This window comes from Myodes glareolus, chromosome 9, assembly GCF_982192425.1.
Source record: "Myodes glareolus chromosome 9, mMyoGla1.1, whole genome shotgun sequence".
NCBI lineage: Eukaryota > Metazoa > Chordata > Mammalia > Rodentia > Cricetidae > Myodes > Myodes glareolus.
In genome coordinates, this window is record NC_142034.1 from 106,885,182 (window position 1) to 106,903,088 (window position 17,907).

General features: G+C 48.0%; 1 protein-coding gene across 4 annotated transcripts in view; it reads right to left on the reverse strand.

Moving 5' to 3' along the window:
* Positions 1–1,336: 1,336 nt before the first annotated feature.
* The window catches only part of Myh11 (myosin heavy chain 11), a 91,443-nt gene continuing 74,872 nt past the window's right edge, over positions 1,337–17,907 (reverse strand). For 2 of the 4 annotated variants that reach the window (XM_048433273.3, XM_048433272.3), the window contains 15 exons: positions 17,114–17,320; positions 16,455–16,559; positions 16,222–16,374; positions 15,766–16,014; positions 13,177–13,389; positions 12,753–12,965; positions 12,375–12,536; positions 11,882–12,010; positions 11,595–11,683; positions 10,624–10,747; positions 9,638–9,846; positions 8,086–8,194; positions 7,815–7,987; positions 5,264–5,302; positions 1,926–2,064 (listed from right to left, as the gene is read on the reverse strand). In XM_048433273.3, coding sequence (XP_048289230.1) covers positions 5,272–5,302; positions 7,815–7,987; positions 8,086–8,194; positions 9,638–9,846; positions 10,624–10,747; positions 11,595–11,683; positions 11,882–12,010; positions 12,375–12,536; positions 12,753–12,965; positions 13,177–13,389; positions 15,766–16,014; positions 16,222–16,374; positions 16,455–16,559; positions 17,114–17,320 — 2,166 coding nt within the window. In that variant the 3' untranslated portion in view covers positions 1,926–2,064; positions 5,264–5,271. Of the gene's footprint in view, positions 2,065–5,263; positions 5,303–7,814; positions 7,988–8,085; positions 8,195–9,637; positions 9,847–10,623; positions 10,748–11,594; positions 11,684–11,881; positions 12,011–12,374; positions 12,537–12,752; positions 12,966–13,176; positions 13,390–15,765; positions 16,015–16,221; positions 16,375–16,454; positions 16,560–17,113; positions 17,321–17,907 lie in introns of all 4 variants that reach the window. The other 2 variants (XM_048433271.3, XM_048433270.3) reach the window with 1 other exon arrangement.

Here is a 17,907-nt window from a genome sequence, read left to right on the forward strand (position 1 = left end):
GGGGGAAATGTTTATCTCAGCACTCGTGGGAGGACTGGCTTTTTAGTAGTTCAGCGTTTTAGTATCTATTTATTTCCTGTCTCACCTTTTTTTTTTTTTTTTAAGTCTGTTGAGTTGAACTTTGGAAAAGTTTGTGTGGAGTAGAACGTTTACAATAATTGGGAATTAAAGGTCCCTGGCATGCTTCTGTAGAATCTTGATGCTAAGAATGATTTTTTAGATATTTTTTTTGTGGTGGCCTCAGCCTTCCAAACCAAGGACTATAGGCATGGGCCATCATGCTTTAGTTGTTTGGGTTTTTATTTTTATTTTTTAAACAGTTTTTCTTGAAGATGATTGTGTTATAGAGGCAGATGTGGCCTACAAGTCTGAAGTATTTATTTTTAAATCCTTTATCTGTGTGTGTGAAGTATATGCCACCACACTCACGTGGTGTGAGTTCCAAGGATTAAACTCAGGTCATCAGGCTCACACGGCCATGTGGTGAGCACCCGCCATAAATATTTTGTGTCCAGCTTTTTGACCCACTCTGCTGGACAAAAATATTGTAATTTAAAGAGATCAAGAAACCTTGTGCTTAAAATATTGGTTGACTGTGCTGCTCTTGAAAGACTTGGGACCAGAAGTATCTAGGACTTGGTGTCTTTAGGACACTGTAATGTTTGTGCAGCGTGGAGGCAGAATCCAGTCAGTTCTAAACACACAATTCATTGGGCTTCCATGTATGCCTTCTTTTTTAAAAAAAAAAAACTTTATTTTATGTGCATTGGTGTGAAAGTGTCACATGCCCTGGAACTGGAGTTGTGTGCTTGGAATTGTACCCGGGTCCTCTAGAAGAGCAGCCAGTGCTCTTAACTGCTGAGCCACTCTTCAGTCCCATGTATGTCTTCTACATGGAGTCTGAAGGTTTTTATTTTTACTTATGTATTTATTTGAGACAGGGTCTCATATAAATCATGCCAACCAGAACTAGGTAGCCCAGGCTGGCCTTTTCAATCATCCTACTTCCCCCTCCTAAGTGCTGGAAGTACAGGCATAACACCCCTGTGCCTGACTCCTGAAAGTTATTTTATACAGTAATTTTAATGTGTCTGAGTTTTGGTTATGACCCATTCCATTTGGGATTTTTTCAGTGTTGGTGGAAAAGGGCCTTCAAAGGTGTTGGGGACATTTGAATTTTCAGACCAGATGCTCAAGCAGGACAGCTGCACAGCTGGTGCACAGCCTTCTAGCTGCTGTCCAAATAAAGCCCTCCCCTACGCATCTCAGACGTTTACAGGGTCACGGATGTCCTGCCCTGCCCTGCACTAGACTACAGCTTGACAGAAGAGCCAACTCCATTTTCGTGACATGTTTTATTAGTGAAAGTGTCCATGGGTACAGCCTGGGTGCAAGTAAGACAGTGCAATCTCTGTACTCAGCCCTTGGAGCAGTGTTTCCTTTTTAGTTCATGTGACTTAAAAGAGTCACTTGGTCTTGGTGAATGAACTGTGTGTGTCTGAGGTGTAGCAGCCAGGGAGGGGAAGGGAGTTTTCAAACAATGGCTTCCTTCCCGAGCTGGAGCAACTGGCTGGTCAGGGAATGATTTGGGAGTGGACTGGGGGCAGTGGCACCCATTAGGTGACTTACTCATTTTATGTAAACAGCTGGCGGTGACTGTGGCTGTTTTCCTAAAACCTGTCTGCACAGCCCCCCTAAACCTGTCTGCACAGACCCCCTCCCCCCCCAGCGCAAGATCTGGCCTGCGTCTTCTTTGATAGCACATCCTAAAACATGAATTCACACCCTTTGTGTGGGCTGTGGGCCGACTGTTGTGAGGGGTGAGGTGATGTCTGTGACTTGAGAATGAATGGAGCCGAACGCTAAGCATAGTCCGCAGATTCTGCTGTCCTTAGTGTCTTGTTTCCCTGCCACAGTGTAGAGTTCTGAATTTATTCATTGGCTTTGGTTCCATTGAAGTCTGAGTCCCGAGCGTCCATTTCTTCTTCAGAACCATCTGTGTTTTCAATAACTCTGCGGCCTCCAGCCCTTCTGGAAGGAACAAATGAGGCCTCATTTCCTCGCCTATGGATTTAAAATAGAAAATACACATCTTTAGTAAGGAAATTTCCCAGGAGATTGGAAGAAGTGTTTATCAAGGGCTGAGACCAAACGCACACTCAGCATGAATGAGTCACAAACAAATTCAGGGTGAGTCCCAGCCAGTCTTAAAAGTCTGAGTGGTTTTATTTATTCAGTTGGCATGAGATTATTGGCTTTAAATATATCTGGTTTGGTCATTTCATGACACTTAGGATTCTGTTGTGCCAGAGCACTGGGTTGGAAAGAGAAAAAGGACAAGACGGGTGGAGAGTCGCACACACAGGCCTGATAAGAAAATGTGCTATTTTATCTACAGATTTCTGTCTTGTGGGAATAAAAAGGCATGGTTTTAGGTTTTCAAAATGACTCTAAAAGCAGAGTGGAGTTACTCAGAGGACATTCCTTAGTTGAAGGGGGTGACACAGTGCCCTCCCCTGATTGGGACTTCTTGCCCTGAGATCTACCATGATGGGGAGATGGTGTCTACCTTGAGTGTGTATTTTCCTCACTGTTGTCCCATCATGTATAACACAAAGTGAATGCCCAATGAATATTTGGAAATTGTTATTCTGAGGTGCACATTTATTCAGGGCAGGGCGGCCCTGAGTCTTCACAACTGCCTTCAGCCTCTGGTCTGCTCCATCCTGGCAATCCGAGTCCACCCGATTTTACGAGAAGGGCTAATTATATAGAGTGCAACTTTGGGTGAGAGGGGCAAGTGGGGAAAAAGGGAGAGGTAAGTGTACTCACAAATACCCTTTGCTATTTCACAGAAGGTTATGTGGACTTTCAGTGACGTAACATGTCATCTTGTTGGGCCCCCACCAGCACAGCCCTATTTGACCTGAATTTGAAAATAGGTGCTAACCCATTTTTGTACAGTTAAGAAAGCTGATGTTGGGTAATGAAAGCACCTTGCTGGCCATACAAAGGCTGGTGGGAAAAGCCATGAGGGTGCACCCACCCAGTGACCCATCCTTTAGTCCAAAAGGATCAGCTCAGACAGGTGACATGCCAGAGGCATAAGCAGGCCCAAAGCCTATTGTTGGCAGGCAGGGGGAACTCCCAGTGTGAACCTTTTGGGGTTTCCCAAGACAGCAATCAGGAATAAAATCTTCAAAAGTTTTAGCCACTTCCAAAGTAAGACAGACACCCTGGCCAGTTTCAGGGGACCAATGTAGAAAGGCCACTTCCTTGTTAGAGGATGAACAGCCTATGCCCATTTCTGTCCAGTGCTGTGGGTCAGAGAGAAGCCTAGAGTGCAGTGTGGGGAGGTGACTATCAGTGGCCCTTCACACAGTTCTACTCTTCAGAACTGGAACCCACTGTGGCTAGAAACCACGTTTAAGTCTACATCAAGGCTTTAGTTTGTGTTTTTTAGGACAGTCTATATTTGCTGACTCATAAGGTTTGTCCCTTTATCTCAGAAATAAGTCATGCCCTAGTTATCAAACGGGGCATGGTTCCAGCACAAGGATCGCTATTGGAGTAAGTGGTTCCAAAACCTAGACAAAAGGTTGATACCAGCCAGGAAGTAGCACACGCCTTTAATCCCAACACTTGGAAGGCAGAGGCAGGTGGATCTCTGAGTTTGAGGTCAGCCTGGTGTACAGAGTGAGAGCTAGTTCCAGAATAGCCAGGGCTACACAGAGAAGCCCTGTCTTGGGAAAAACAAAAACAGGTTGATACCAATTACCAGTTATAGGAAATAAGGGGATCCTGCCAAAGGTTTTCTTAGAGGGTCTCATCCTGGAGAATTGTGGGTATTTCCAAATACTTGGAGTTTAGTCTAGACACTGTGAGTAGAATAGGCTTACTTAGAGTGGAAGCTTCTGCTATTTTGCCAAGGCTTTGTTTCCTGTTTAATGGAGAAAGCTCATCTGTTCCCTATCATATCCTTGGGGATGCTCTCTGCAAATCCTCAAGTATTTGGCAGCAAGAGCAAAATTAAGTTCTACAAAAAAACAGGAAGATACAAGCAAGGGTGTCCTTGGCCTCATTATGGGGGTCTGGGGACTCCATCAAGCCTTTGTTGCCTCCTTACATCAAAACCCTCTCCTCCTCCCCCCAAAAAGTGCTTAAAATCCTAGAGAAGCAGAGACCTTGACAAGGACCCCATGAACTTTAAGTCCATTCCCCTGTCCATGAACATGTGGGAACCCATGAGGCTTCCAGAAAAGGTGTTGTCCAATTCCCATGCTCATGCACTGAAAATGCAGTTAAGGATTGAGCCCTACTTCAAGCCACCTGAAGTCCTGGCATCTTTGCTGTGACAGGGAATACTCATGTCCTTTGGACAGGACAAATTTAACCATGTTACTGTGGCCCTGTGTTTCTTTTTTCTGAACCGTGACTCGGGTCAGCCAGATAGAAGCCAGGTCCATTCTCTAGGGGTTGTGCCAAGGAGAAGGCACCTTACCTATACAAGGAGAGTGCACTGCTGAGCGTCCCCACTGCGTGAGCAACCTCAGCAGCATGTAGCTAAGAATAGTTCCAGCAAGGGCTAGGGCTGTAGCTCAGTTAGTAAGTGCTTGTCTACTACGCATGAAGCCCTGGGTTCCATTCAGTGCAGTGGTACATGCCTGGGACTGCAGCACTTGAGAGACAGAAACAGAAGGTTTCTAGCTTCAGGTCACCCTTGTCTACACAGTGAGTTCAAGGCCAGACAAGGTTACAATGAGACCCTTTCTCAAAACAACAAAAACAAAAACAAAACAGATGAACAAAACAAAACAAATCATGCAGACTTTTAAAATCTAATAGAGATGTGATCAAGGTGTTTTGCCAGAAATCATGTTTGACAAAATGCCAGAAGGAAGGGCAGTAACTCCAGAGAGGAGGTCTGCTCCTTACATTTATGGTTCTGAACTTATCCAAGCCTTTGGATTTGGGGGATCTCACAGAAATTTGCAAGGACTTGGAAAAGAGAGGATATAGGGAACGGGTGCTGGGCACAGAGGAATGGGGATAAGGGAGGGGTGCTGGGCACAGAGGACTGGAGATAAGGAAGGGGTGCTGGGTACAGAGAAATGGGGGTAAGGAAGGGGTGCTGGGTACAGAGAAATGGGGGTAAGTAAGGGGTGCTGGGCACAGAGGAATAGGGATAAGGAAGGGGTGCTGGGCACAGAGGAATGGGGACAACATGACACACAGGATCTGCAAAGCTGGAGGCACAAGATACCTGGTGGCTCACTGCGAAGTTTCCTGTGTGGGGGGCCCTCTGAAACAGAGAGAGTCCCCAGAAGTTACCATCCACGCTTGGGAGGGAGCCAGTTAAATATGCTAAAGGTACTAGTTTCAACTGAGTAATGAAAGGTACTTTTCAGTCAACATGAACCAGAGAGCCAGCCTGGAGAAACTGGCACTTTAAACAAGGACTGGCACCTTTTAAACTTCTGTCCTCCTCAGTCACTTGAGCATTGTACAAAGTAAAAACATCTGAAAAGGTCAGTCTGAAAGGTCAGTGTTGAACCGGATGTCTGTGCAGGGGTGTACACCGTGTGTGGATGTCATCTTCATGAACACTGCCTACCTTGTCTTTTCATACAGGGTTTTTCACTAACCCAGAGTTCACCAATTGGGCTAGCTGGCTGGAAAGTCCCAGGAATCCTGTCTCTGCCTCCCTAGAATTGGGATTACAGAATGTGCCACCAGCCCAGCTTGTATTATGGGATTGAACTTGATCCTCGTGCTTGAAAAATAAGCACTTTACCAAATGAGCCACTGCCTGAGCTGTGGTCTCTGTTGGCTTTGGCAGGTAAGTGGAAGGTGACTAGCGGCAGGGCAAATGTTTCCAGGCATGCAGAAGGTTATTTATTCGGCCAACAACACTGTGAAACCTGCTTAGTGATTTCTGATCTGCTGGTGGGGTTTAACAATCTCACACAGCTTTAGGGTGTGAGCTCATGTTTCTGTACATCTAGATTTAGAGAATGTGGTACATACTGGTATAACAAAATGATTTGGTTCTATCTTGGGTCTGTACTACCACAGGTTAAGTAAGTGGGCAGAACCCACAGAAATGGTCAAATGACCTCAAAGAACCATGAATCCCAAGTGAGAAGAGACATACCAGTACAGGGACCGATGGCTGGGGTGACTGTCCTCTAGGGCAGAGGGCCCCATCCCCACCAGGGCACATTCTTTTGGGTCATTGTGGAAACAGCTCTTGTGTACTGAGCTTTCAACACTGGAGCATCTCTTACACCTCTACTAGACTGGAGAAATGGGGAAGGATGGTTTCTAGCCCATCAAGTAGGAACCATAACACTCTCATCTTAAGGGACTGGAGGAGCCTTTCAAGACAGATCACTGAAAGTAGAAAGATGAAAAAGGGACCAAGATGGAACCTGGGTCGTCCAATGCATGGTGGGTTTGTGATGGAGAGGGCAATCGGGGGGTAACCCCTGTGAGGTCCAAGGGAGAGAGTGTATCCAACAAGAGGTCCTGTGATGTCACTCTCCTGTGGCTATTCGTCGTCAAGGTGTGGCCTAAAGAAGGCCTTTGATTGATGCAACCTGTATATTGCATGGGGAAAGGTGTGGCAGAAAAGCACCCAATGGAATAACTGAAGGAGAGTGAGCTAGCACCCAGGTGCATGCTGGGGATGTAAAACTGATGAGGGCCACGTTTAGCAAGGCCTCGGCTCTGCCACATAGATCAGCACAGATGTCAGGGCAGGAATAGGGGAAGGCTGGTGTGTATTTAACTGTCACTTCTGTTTTCCAGTTAAGACAGAAGTGAGGTCATCAGTGGACAGTGAGAGGGAAGATGAGAAATGTACTTGTGGAGGAGATGAAAGTGGCTGTCAGCATACTCAGAATGGAAGTAGCAGTTGGGGTGTCATATGGTTTGTGTCTTGGCTGTGCAGAAGGTGTTATGCTAGGGCTGGGATGGGCACTAGTCAAATGAAGCCAGCAAAGCAAGAAAGGGTTACAGAGTGATGAGGCATAATCACTCTGTGATTATGATGATCATAATCAATCAGTGATGAGGTGCAGGTGCATAGTTGACCATGGAAAAGAAGCTGGGGCCACTGGGAGTCGTGGAAGAAAACATGGAGGGAGCAAAGACCACAGAGCTAGATAGGTAGGATGCCCACAGTGCAGTTAGAGCCTCTCATCACATCCCAGAGTACAAGATCTCCTAGGATATTAAAATCACAGAGAGGAGTGAAGAGAGGTTGGAAGGCCAGAGTATCCAGAATGGCATGGTACAGAGTGGGAGGCAGCCTTGAGCAAGAAGACCGAACCCAGTCTCCACAATAGTGTGGGCAGGGCATCTTCATCAGGGGTCACCTGGCAACTTCTGGAGACATTTGTAGCTGTTACAGTGCTGTGTAGGTGGACCTGCTAAACACCCTATAGGCATAGCACAGCCCAACCCTAGCCAACATGGCAATGTGCTGAGGGTAAGAACCTGAGATAGAAGGTTCAAGAAAGAAGATAAGAAGTGAGGGTTGATAGTTGTCCACCCTGCAATGATGAACTCTTCCTCCACCTACTCCACACAGCAGGGGGTGGGACATGTGGGTTAAAGAATAGGAGATGAGTTTCTTAGAGGTCGTATCCTGGGCAACTCTATGCCTGGTTCAGTGCTGGACTAAGAAAAATGGTGGAGGGAGTTGAGGGTGTTGTTGTGTACAGGGATGCAGGGGAGTGGATGCATGGGTGCAGAGCAAGCCCTTTAGGCTGCAAACCCCTTTCCCAGCTACCCTCCCCTCAACTCCTCACCTGAGCTTGCTCTTGAGGGCATTCACCTCTCGGCCCATGGCCTCATTACTCTCAGTAGCCTCATCTAGCTCTCGCTGCAGCTTCCTGCGGTTGGCATTGATGCGCTGGGACTCCTCCTCTGCCTCTTCCAGCTGCCTCTTCAGCTGCTTGACCTTGGTGTTTCCTTTCTCTGCCTGCCAAGGAAAGGATCGTGAGTAAGCAAGGCTGTACATGTGGGGCCCCAAAGCACTGTGAGGCCAGTACACTGAGGAGGGGCAGCAGCTATGGCTACCTGCTCCTTATACTGTTCGGCCATCTTGCGCTCATCCTCCACCTGCAACAGGACCTCCTTCAGCTTCTTGTCCTTTTGTTTCAGTGACTTGGCAGCTGCCTGTTTCTCTCTGTCATGGGGAGGAAAGGAAAGGTAGTTTCAGACTGAGATGGCATCCTTGTGGCTGGCATGTTAACCAGACATGGCATCCCAGCTTCCTCAAGCCCCAAATCAAGAGTCATCCCAAAGATCAGGCAGATGTAGAATAAAGAGAGGTGAAGTATCGAGACATGCTATAGCACAAATGAACCTCTTGAAGAAATGAGTCAGTCACAAAGGGTTCCCATTGATGTGAGATGCCCCCATGGGCAAATGTTAAATCCCCAGCAGGACAAGCTGGCAAGGTTGTGGAACATAACTTAGTTGTGGGTCAAATGGCTTAGCTAGCAGAATGGGTCAACAGAGGCAGGACTCAAGATGAGAAGCAGGGGCATTGGTGGCACACGCCTTTAATCCCAGCACTCGGGAGGCAGAGGCAGGTGGATCTCTGTGAGTTCGAGGCCAGCCTGGTCTACAGAGCAAGTTCCAGGACAGGCTCCAAAGTTACAGAGAAATCCTATCTCAAAAAACCAAACCAAGCCAAACAAAACAAAACAACTGTTTAAGGGGCTGGAGAGACGGCTCAGTGGTTAAGAGCACTGACTGCTCTTCCAGAGGACCTGGGTTCAATTCCCAGCACGCACATGGCAGCTCACAACTGTCTGAAGATCAAGTTGCAGGGGATCTGACACCCTCACACCAATGCACATATAAAAATAAAGTTAAATAAATCATAAAAAATATTACAAAAAAAAGATGTGAGAAGCAGGAGCTGTAGGTGAGCTGACCCTAAACCAAGATGCTCCATAATGCCTTTCCCACAGGATGACCCAAAACAAACCCTTCCTATCTTAAGTGCTTCTGGCAGGCAGCTTGTCACAACAATGAGAAAAATAACCAATACATTCCACATAAGCCGTTCCAAAGTAGATGGTTAAAGTTGGGGGTGGTGGGGAAGGAAGGACAAAGAGTGTTTTGTTGTTGTGGTTGTTTTTTTTTTTCCTCTGAGGTGATGCAAATGTTCTAAGATTGTGATAGTTCTACAAACCTGCAAGTGAACTACAAACCACAGAAGTATGTGGATCATCCAGAAAGCTGGTGAAAGTGGCTCAGAACCCTTAAAACACCAGGCTGAAAGATACTGTGGCTCAGAATTAAGCAGGGAAGCCTTCTTGTATCTGGGCTAGTGGCTAGACCTGTCAGGTACCTGGTGGCAGGCAGGCACTCACTAAGGCTGGCTCATGTCTGGAGGACTATCACCATCCTAATAACTTAACATTTGGAGGGGCTGCTTTTGGCTAGAGGTGGGCCCAGTACTTTATGTCTCCATTCTGTCCTCAGTACATCACTGCTGTGTGGCCACCACTGAACCCCATTGTCACACACCGGAAATGAGGCTCTTACAGTAAATTATTCCCCGGTGCTCCCTTTTGGTCTCCAGAAAGCTGGGACTGGAGCGGCAAATGTCCCATACCTGGCCTCCTGCTCCAGCTGTTCCTCCAGCTGTGCGATCTTAGCTTCCAGTGCTGCGACAGTAGATTTGAGCTTGGCTTTGACAGCGCCCTCTACCTCCTGCAACTTGCTCCGGAGTTCCTTGTTCTGGCGCTCCAACTGCTGCCGTGCACTCTCGTTCTTCTGAGCAGCACTGCGCTCTGTGGCCAGCTCATTGCTCAGTTGCTCAGCCTGGCGAAGAGGAGTGCCGTGAGTCAGAAAGCATCGAGCTGGGGTGGGTATCAGAGCAAGTCTACTGCCATGGTGTACCTGCATTCTCTCTCCATTCACTCTATTCCTTGTCACCTCCCCCCCACCCCCGCCAAGACTCAGCTCAGAAGCCTCCTGTGTCACCTAGACTGAGCCAGGGACCTTCTGTTCAGTTCCATCCATACTCCCTAGCCCAGACACTGCAGGATGGTCCAGGTACCCATCACATAGGGATGCTCAGAAAGCTTCCACTCCACAGAGGCACCAAGGACTCTTGGGACTGGGCAAAGAACAGTGAGGGAAAACAGCAGCACCATTCACCACGGCTATGTAGCGGAGGGAACCAGATATGACCTGGTCTGTTCAGTTTTCTGAAGAGAGCAGACAGTGCAGGCACTGGCTGGCTTTGTGGGGGAATTTGACACATGTTAGAGTCATCAGAGGAAGGAGCCTCAGATAAGGAAAAGCCATGAGATCCAGCTGGAGGGCACTTTTTCATTTAGTGATCAGTTTTGCTCCTGTGTGGGGAATGTAGCCAAGCGGTTTTGCCTCACTGGAACCCCCAAGTGGTCTGCTATTTTGAGTCTAGTGGCCGAGCGTCCAGTGTATGTGTCTTGTGTAGGGCAGAAGCAGCCATCTAGAACTAAATGTGTAGGGCACCAGACAGGGACAGGTTGCTTACTGAGCCCACTGTGCTAATGTAAATGACCTGAGGAGTTTTCCCTCCCTTCCCCTTCCCCTAACGTCAGTATCTCCTACCTGCAAAGTGGCCTTGCGGACCCTGTCACTCATGGCCTCCATGTTGCCCTGTTCTTCCTCCAGCTCCTCCTCCAGCTGAGCAATCCTTGCCTCCAGGCGGCGCTTCTCATCCTGCAGTGTATTCCTGAGGGGAATGAAGCTGCCTTAGGACCCCGCGGGCCCACCCAGTCACAGGACTCTCCCTGGAAGGTGCTCTCAGGTGGCCCTCATTCTCTAACTTCAAGCTCAGGTAGTCTAAAGTCATCCAAGATTACCTTGTGTCATGGTTTGAATATGAAATGTCCCTCACAAACTCATGTACTGTAGGCTTGGTTATCAACTGGTGGCCTCAGATAAGTGACTAGATTCTGCGGCTCTGGCTTAATAAATGGGTTAATTCCTTGATGGATTCAGAACGTGAAGGAATTCCTGGATGATAAGAAGCTGGAAGTGGAGGCTAGTTGGGAGAAGTTGGTCACAGGGGAACAGGGTAGGTGTGTGTCCTTGGGGAATCCACGCCCTTTTCCTGTCTGCCACAAGGTGCACAGCCTCTTTAACAGGCTCCTATAGCTATGGTGTTCTTCACTAGTCGAAGTTCAGAATCAGCAGAATGAATGGAAGACCTTGGACTGAATCCTCTGAAACCCGGACCAAAATAAGTCCTTTCTCCTTTAAATGACCTCTTGAATATTTGAGCCACAGCAGAGCAAAATTACGTGCAACCTGCTAGGAAGCAGTGGGCCAGGATTCACACATTGACCAGCACCAGCAAAGCAAGAATGGGGTAGGAACAACGTCTATCTTTGTTCCTGACGCTACACACTCAGAATGAATGAAATGCCATATTCCCAAATTCATAGGTGGGAAGACCATCTCCAAGCCCAGGTCTGTTCTGTCAGGGCCCTGGTGAACACTGGGTTTGCCCTCACTGAAGTGAGGGTCCCAAGGCACACTCTCTTACCCAGGTCCAACTGCCTCCCCTGCAGCCTTACCTTCCCGACAAGCTGCTAGCCAGCTCCTCAGCCAGCTCCTCCTTTTCCAGGTCAGCTTGCTTGCGAGCTCTCTCAGCTGCTGCCAGGTCCTGAAGCAGGAGAGAGAGGCTCTAGCTACCTTGCTCCCACCATCTGTCCCGAGCAACTGAAGTACACTTCCCCCTCTGAGCACTTTGTGGGAGGGAAGTCCACTCAAGGGAAGGAAATCCTCGTGGCATGGCCTGGGGGAGCAGGGTGAGTCCCACACAGCTCCATGCGAGGCTGTTACCAGCAGGGGGAGCCTCTACCTCCTGGAGCTGCATGAGGTCTGCTTCCAGGCTCTTGGCTTTCTTCTCGTTCTCCTTTGAGGTGGCAAAGATCTCATCTCTGGAGGCACGGGCATCGTCCAGCTCTCTCTGGAAGTCCTTCATCTGAGCCTGAATGAGTCAACAGGACAAGCAAGATCCACTTTCACTCACCTGGTTCTCACAAGGATGTTTATCTCTGCATGCCAACCCCTTGGAATTTCCAGTTTATGTTGGTGAATCCCTGATGTGTGGTTGGGCCCCAGGCCTCCAATGGCAGAATCCTCCATGTGAACTGAGGAGAGTGGACAAGAACCAGCAATGTGCACCAGCAATGGTGCCTCACGCAGAAAAACATTATCTGTGGCTAACTAGTGGCAGTCAGTCACTGGCCTGCACCTCAGAGAGAGGCAGGTCGCTTCCTGATGCACCCGGCCTGGGGAACCGCCTCTTCCTCCACCTACTCTCCCTCCTCCCTGAACACAGAATCACCCACCTGCAGTTTTCGAAGCTGCTTGATGGCTTCCTCCCTCCCTTTGATGGCTGAGTCAGCCTGGAGCTCCAGGTCTTTCAGGTCCCCTTCCAGCTTCTTCTTGGCTGCTGCTGCCAGAGCCCTCTGCTTCCGCTCATCTTCCAGTTCTGTTTCATACTCATGCAGCTGAACCAGGGAGAGAGGTACAGGCTACAGGGATGCCCCTCAGAGCCCGGGCTCACAGAGACTTAGAACAATCCCTATACGTATGTTGCTGGGGCAGGGTAGAGGGCACCTACCTCTACCTAGTAGGTTTTAGGGGCTGAATTTAGGTCATGAATTTTGGCAGCAAGTGGGGTGGAGGATACAGGTGTCCCCAGTCACAGATGTGAGCTGGCTCACCTGCCGCTGTAGCTGCCTCCGCTTCTCCTCATTCTGTTCATCTCGAGCCTGGAGATCTCGTTCAAACTGGCTCTTGAGGGCCTGCATGTTGACCTCCAGCCGCAACTTGGCATCCTCAGTGGCCTGCAGCTCATCCTCCAGCTCCTCCAGCTGGGTTTTCATCTCTTCCATTTGGGTCTCCAAGGCACGCTTGGACTTCTCTAGTTCATGAACCTGGCAGGCAGAGTGAGCAGGGCATTTGCTTAAATGAGACTTCACCCTCACAGAAAAGAGGCTCATGATACTAGAGCAGTGGCCCAGGCCACTAGGGTCTGACATGATTCCTGATGGCTTAGCCTCAGCGGCTGTTCCCTGGTCTCCTGTGCCCACACCAGACTGATACACCTCACTGAGGCAGTAGCTGGTGAGATTCTGCACCACTTACATTCTTTCCCACGTCATCCTTGGAGCTGACCAGGTCTTCCATCTCAGCTTTGAGCATCTTGTTGGTCCTCTCCAGCTCCTCCTTGGCCTCCAGGGCCTCCTCCAGGGCCCGGGCTAGGGACAAAGCCTTTGTTTCCTTCTCCCTGGCCTCCGCTTCAGCTCGGTCCCTCTCATCCGCATACTTGGAAGAGATGTTCTTCTCCTCAGCTAACAACTGAAAGAACACAAAACTCAGAGGCATCCTCAATATACCTGAAGCTCATTGTAGCCCAGATATGAAGAAGCCTTGTCACACTGAATGTGCCCAGTGTAAGTGTAAACAATTTAAATACATGTGGAAGTCAGTTAAGATAATCTTTCTCACTGCTAGAACAAACTGCCCATTGGGTTAGCACATCTGCTCCTGGGGACAAAATAGCATTGAATGATGTTTTTGTTGCATGACTACAAGTATCTTTCTTACAAAGTTAATTCATGTACCATCCTGAAGGAGTATGATTATGCACATGACTCTGTTCCAACTTAACACAGCTCTCATCTGATGGAGGAGAGAGCAGTGTGTTACAGACCGTGACACCAAACCCAGACTTGCAGAATTCAGTAGAGACAGATGATCAGCAGGGACCTCCCAACAGCACGTGTGACACCAAAACCCACAGAATATGGACAGGAAGGCAGTGAAAACCTCTGACTCTCTAGTGGATAATGAGACTATGGGTACAACTGACAGTCCTGAGCAGAATGACTGCTGGGAAAGGAGAAACCAGGATGCCCTGCACAAGCTCAGCACAATGAGGTCTGTCAGGGAGCAGTGTCCCCTGAACTCCTAGCATTTGGACTCACAGCACAATCTGTAAAAATAACCCCATGTTACATATAAAATCATCTTTTTTTCTCTTTTTGTATTTTCAAGACAGGGTTTCTCTGTAGCTTTGGAGCCTGTCCTGGAACTAGCTCTGTAGACCAGGCTGGACTCAAATGCACAGAAATCTGCCTGCTTCTGTCTCCTGCATGCGAGGATTATAGGTGTACACCACCAATGTGCAGCTAAAATCATCTTTAATAAGTACAGGTTACAGATATTAGAGCTAGTATTTAGAAGTTTGGGTATTAACAGGTGCATTTATCAGAACAATGTGACTGCACACTTAAAAGATGTATGCATTGAAGCATAGCATATGTAAATTTACCTAAAGATATAAAATAATAATAATACTATTAGTGTTTTGAGACAGTCTTGCTATGTACCCTAGCCTAGGCTGACCTTAATTTGCAAATCTTCTGCTTCATCTTCCCGAGAGTCAGAATTTCAGGCCTGTGCCACCATGTCTGGCTGCAAAACTATTTTTTTAATGTTTTTTAACATTTATTTACATTTGTTTGTTTATTTGTGTGTGTGTGTGTGTGTGTGTGTGTGTGTGTGTGTGTGTGTGTGTGTGTGCATGTGCGGGAGTGCACACATGTGCCGCAGGATAACGAGAGGACAATTTGTGGAAGCTGGTCTCTCCGTCCACCAAGTAGATTTGATTTTAGGGGCTGAATTTAGGTCATGAATCTTGGCAGCAAGTACTTTACAAGTTGAGCTATCTTATCAGCCTGAGTATCTTTTAATATGCAGTGTGACATGCTAAGGGCACAGTTGTCTGTGATCTGCTTTGAAATGTACCCAAAATGTTAAATATGTTAGTTTGTTGTGATTTATCTTCATTATAAATAACTAGGATAGAGCTAGGCATGGTGGCACACACTTTTAATCTGAGAACCTGGGAGGCAGAGACAGGCAGAGGTCTGTGAGTCTAAAGCCAGCCTGGTCTACAGTGTGAGTTCCACACCAACCAGGAATGCCTAGTAAGATCCTCTCCCCCTTTTAGCTTCCAAAAGTAGGTTAAAGGCATGTAGCATGGTATTAATGGATGATTCTGGCAGTGACTACACAATTGCCTTAACTTTCACATAATAAGGCTTTTGTGGAAAGTGAGATTGACTAGTATACACTCTGAGGGAAGGGGTTGTGCCTTAGTGGATAGAATGTTTGCCTACCATTCAGGAAGCCCTGGGTTCAGTCCTGCATAAAGCTGAGTATGACACACCAGTGACCCCAGAGCTCCAAAGGTGGAGGCAGGAGGATTAGAAATTCAGAAACTCAAAGTCAAGTATAGCTACATAGTGAGTTCAAGACTAGCCTGGCCAACAGGAGACTGCCTCAAAGAAAGTGGAAATTAAATGATGTGTTCTGGAGAACAGATGCTTAGAACTACTTATAACACACAGCAGTGCTTCTGAGTAGTCACTTAGTGCATGGGATAAATGACCATCATTTTTTTAGGGCTTGTACCAGCCCTATGGCTATGTATATGGGCAATTTTTACAGTGTTTGCGCTTAGAAGAATCTCAGTGCTAAGCATTCTGATGTTTCATGCCCTGACCAAGTGGCCCTCATATGTCATGGTCACCTAAGATGAGACAAGATAGCCTTCCACTGCTTCCAGCAAAGTCCAGATGAGATTCAGATGTCCAGTGCCCCCACAGTGCCACACAGACATAACCTCTCCCCACGTTCGAGGATTGGGCGGTGAGCTCTTACACCTACCTGATCAAATTTCTTCTGCTTCTTCTCCAGATTGGATACCAGTTGCCGCTGGTTGTCCAAGTCCACGACCAAGTCGTCCAGCTCCTGCTGAAGCCTGTTCTTAGTCTTCTCCAGCTTGTCATAGGCGGCAGCCTTTTCCTCATACTGCTGGTTGAGACCCTCCATCTCCTTCTGCAACCTCTTCTTCCCCTCCTCCATGGCCTCCAGGGAGCTTGCGAAGTCCTGCAGCTTCTTCTTAGAGTCTGAGAGCTGGAATGGCCAAGAGTTGGGCTCTGAGAAGGGAACTTTCTTTTTCCTCACTGAGGAAATCCAACAGCAGAGAGAGCTAGTGAGCAAACAAGCCACACAGACCCAGAGGAGAAGAGAGGACCTGTGAGGACCCCAGAGAAGAGGAGTCACAGTGGACTCTGGAGGTGAGGAGAGGACCCACTGTGGGCCCCAGCATGTTGTCCACACCTGAATGTTCAGGGTGGAGACATGGCGTTCCAGGTTTTGCTTGGCCTCCATCTCCTCATCTAGCTGGTCCTGTAGGCTGTTCCTCTCATCTTCCAACTGACGCAGCTTGGTGGACACATTGAGTTTCTGCCGGGTTTCTTCTTGTAGTAGCTCCTACAAGGGAAGGCATGCATGGCGGGTCCAGGGATGCTCCCAAGGAAGTAGGCATTCCAGGTCTCTCCAATTGTACTCACTTGAGTATCCTGAAGCTGGGATCCAAGGGACGCCACATCCTTGGCCAGTTTGATGGCCTTGCCCTCTGCATCATTGAGCATGCTTGTGACACTCTCCACTTCATTCTGAGGAGGGTGAGAGACTGGTGAGTTAAAAGTCATATCACAGAACAGCAAGAAGAGCCCTTTTTACTCAGAGTACATCATACACCTTTGTGGGAAGGGATCATAGAACCTCTTTGGTGATGGCCATAAAGGTAATGGAAGAACAGTGGGTAGCAGAGAGAGCAGGACCTACAGTTTCCTCCCCAGTGTTAAGGCTAAGGAGTGAACAAATCAGGACTGACTTTCAACACTGGGACGCTCAGATCTCTAGCTCATCTCTGCCAGATTTGGTGGAGATTTGGAATCCAATAAGGTGGATCCTAACTGGACCCAGTCAATACAATGGGGCTCTGGTAGGATCTTAGAACTGCAGAATTCTAGGACCAGGATTTCCAACTTGTAGCTGATGGATTCCAGAAGGAGCCACAGAACATGAGGTTTTGACAAGAAGAATTCACACAAGGGAATGCAAGGATGCATCTCGAGGAAGCCAACTTGCTGGCAGCCATAGGGACTTGGGAGGCTGGACAGAGGTCTCTTGCAGTACAGCAGCAGCCTGGGGACTCTGGCCTCACCTGTAGCTTGTGAACCTTGTCACTGAGCTCAGCCCGGGCACGCTCCCCGTCGCTGCACTTGGACAGCACCTCCTGCAGCTGCACCTCCAGCTTCTTCTTCTTGTGCTCCACCTCCTGCTTCGCCTGGCCCAGGACACGCAGCTCCCCAGCCAGATCCGCATTCTCTTTCTCCAATGTCTGCTTGTTTTTGTCTAGATTTGCCTTGGCCTGCCGAGGGAAGCAGAGAGAGGTGGACTTGTCCTCTCTGTCCCTCTTTCTAGTCCATCTCATCCAAGGGATGGCCACACTTGTCAAAATGTATTGAAAGGTACACTTAAAGTTGGTGAATTTAAACTGGGTGGTGATGATTAAAGGTGGGTGCCTTTAATCCCAGCACTTGAGAGGCAAAGATAGGTTCATCTCTGTGAGTTCAAGGCCAGCCTGCTCTATACAGAGAGTTTGAGGACAGCCAAGGCTACACAGAGAAATCCTGTCTCAAAAAAAAAAAAAACCAAAATAAAATTTGGTGAGTTTAGCCAGATGTGGTAGCACACACCTGTAATCCCAGGAGGTAAACCCTGAATGTGAGACTAGAGTTATCTAATAAGACCCTGTCTCAAAAGAAGAAACAGAGGGTAGAGAAAGAAAGGAGGACAGGCCATGGTGATTTATGCCTGTAATCCCAGCACTCCAACTGAAGCAGGTGGATTATCATGAGTTCCAAGACAGCCTGGGGTATAGAATGAGACCCTATCTAAAAATAAGAAAAGTGTGGGGTGTGGGGAGCCTGTTTACATATTTCAATAATTATGACT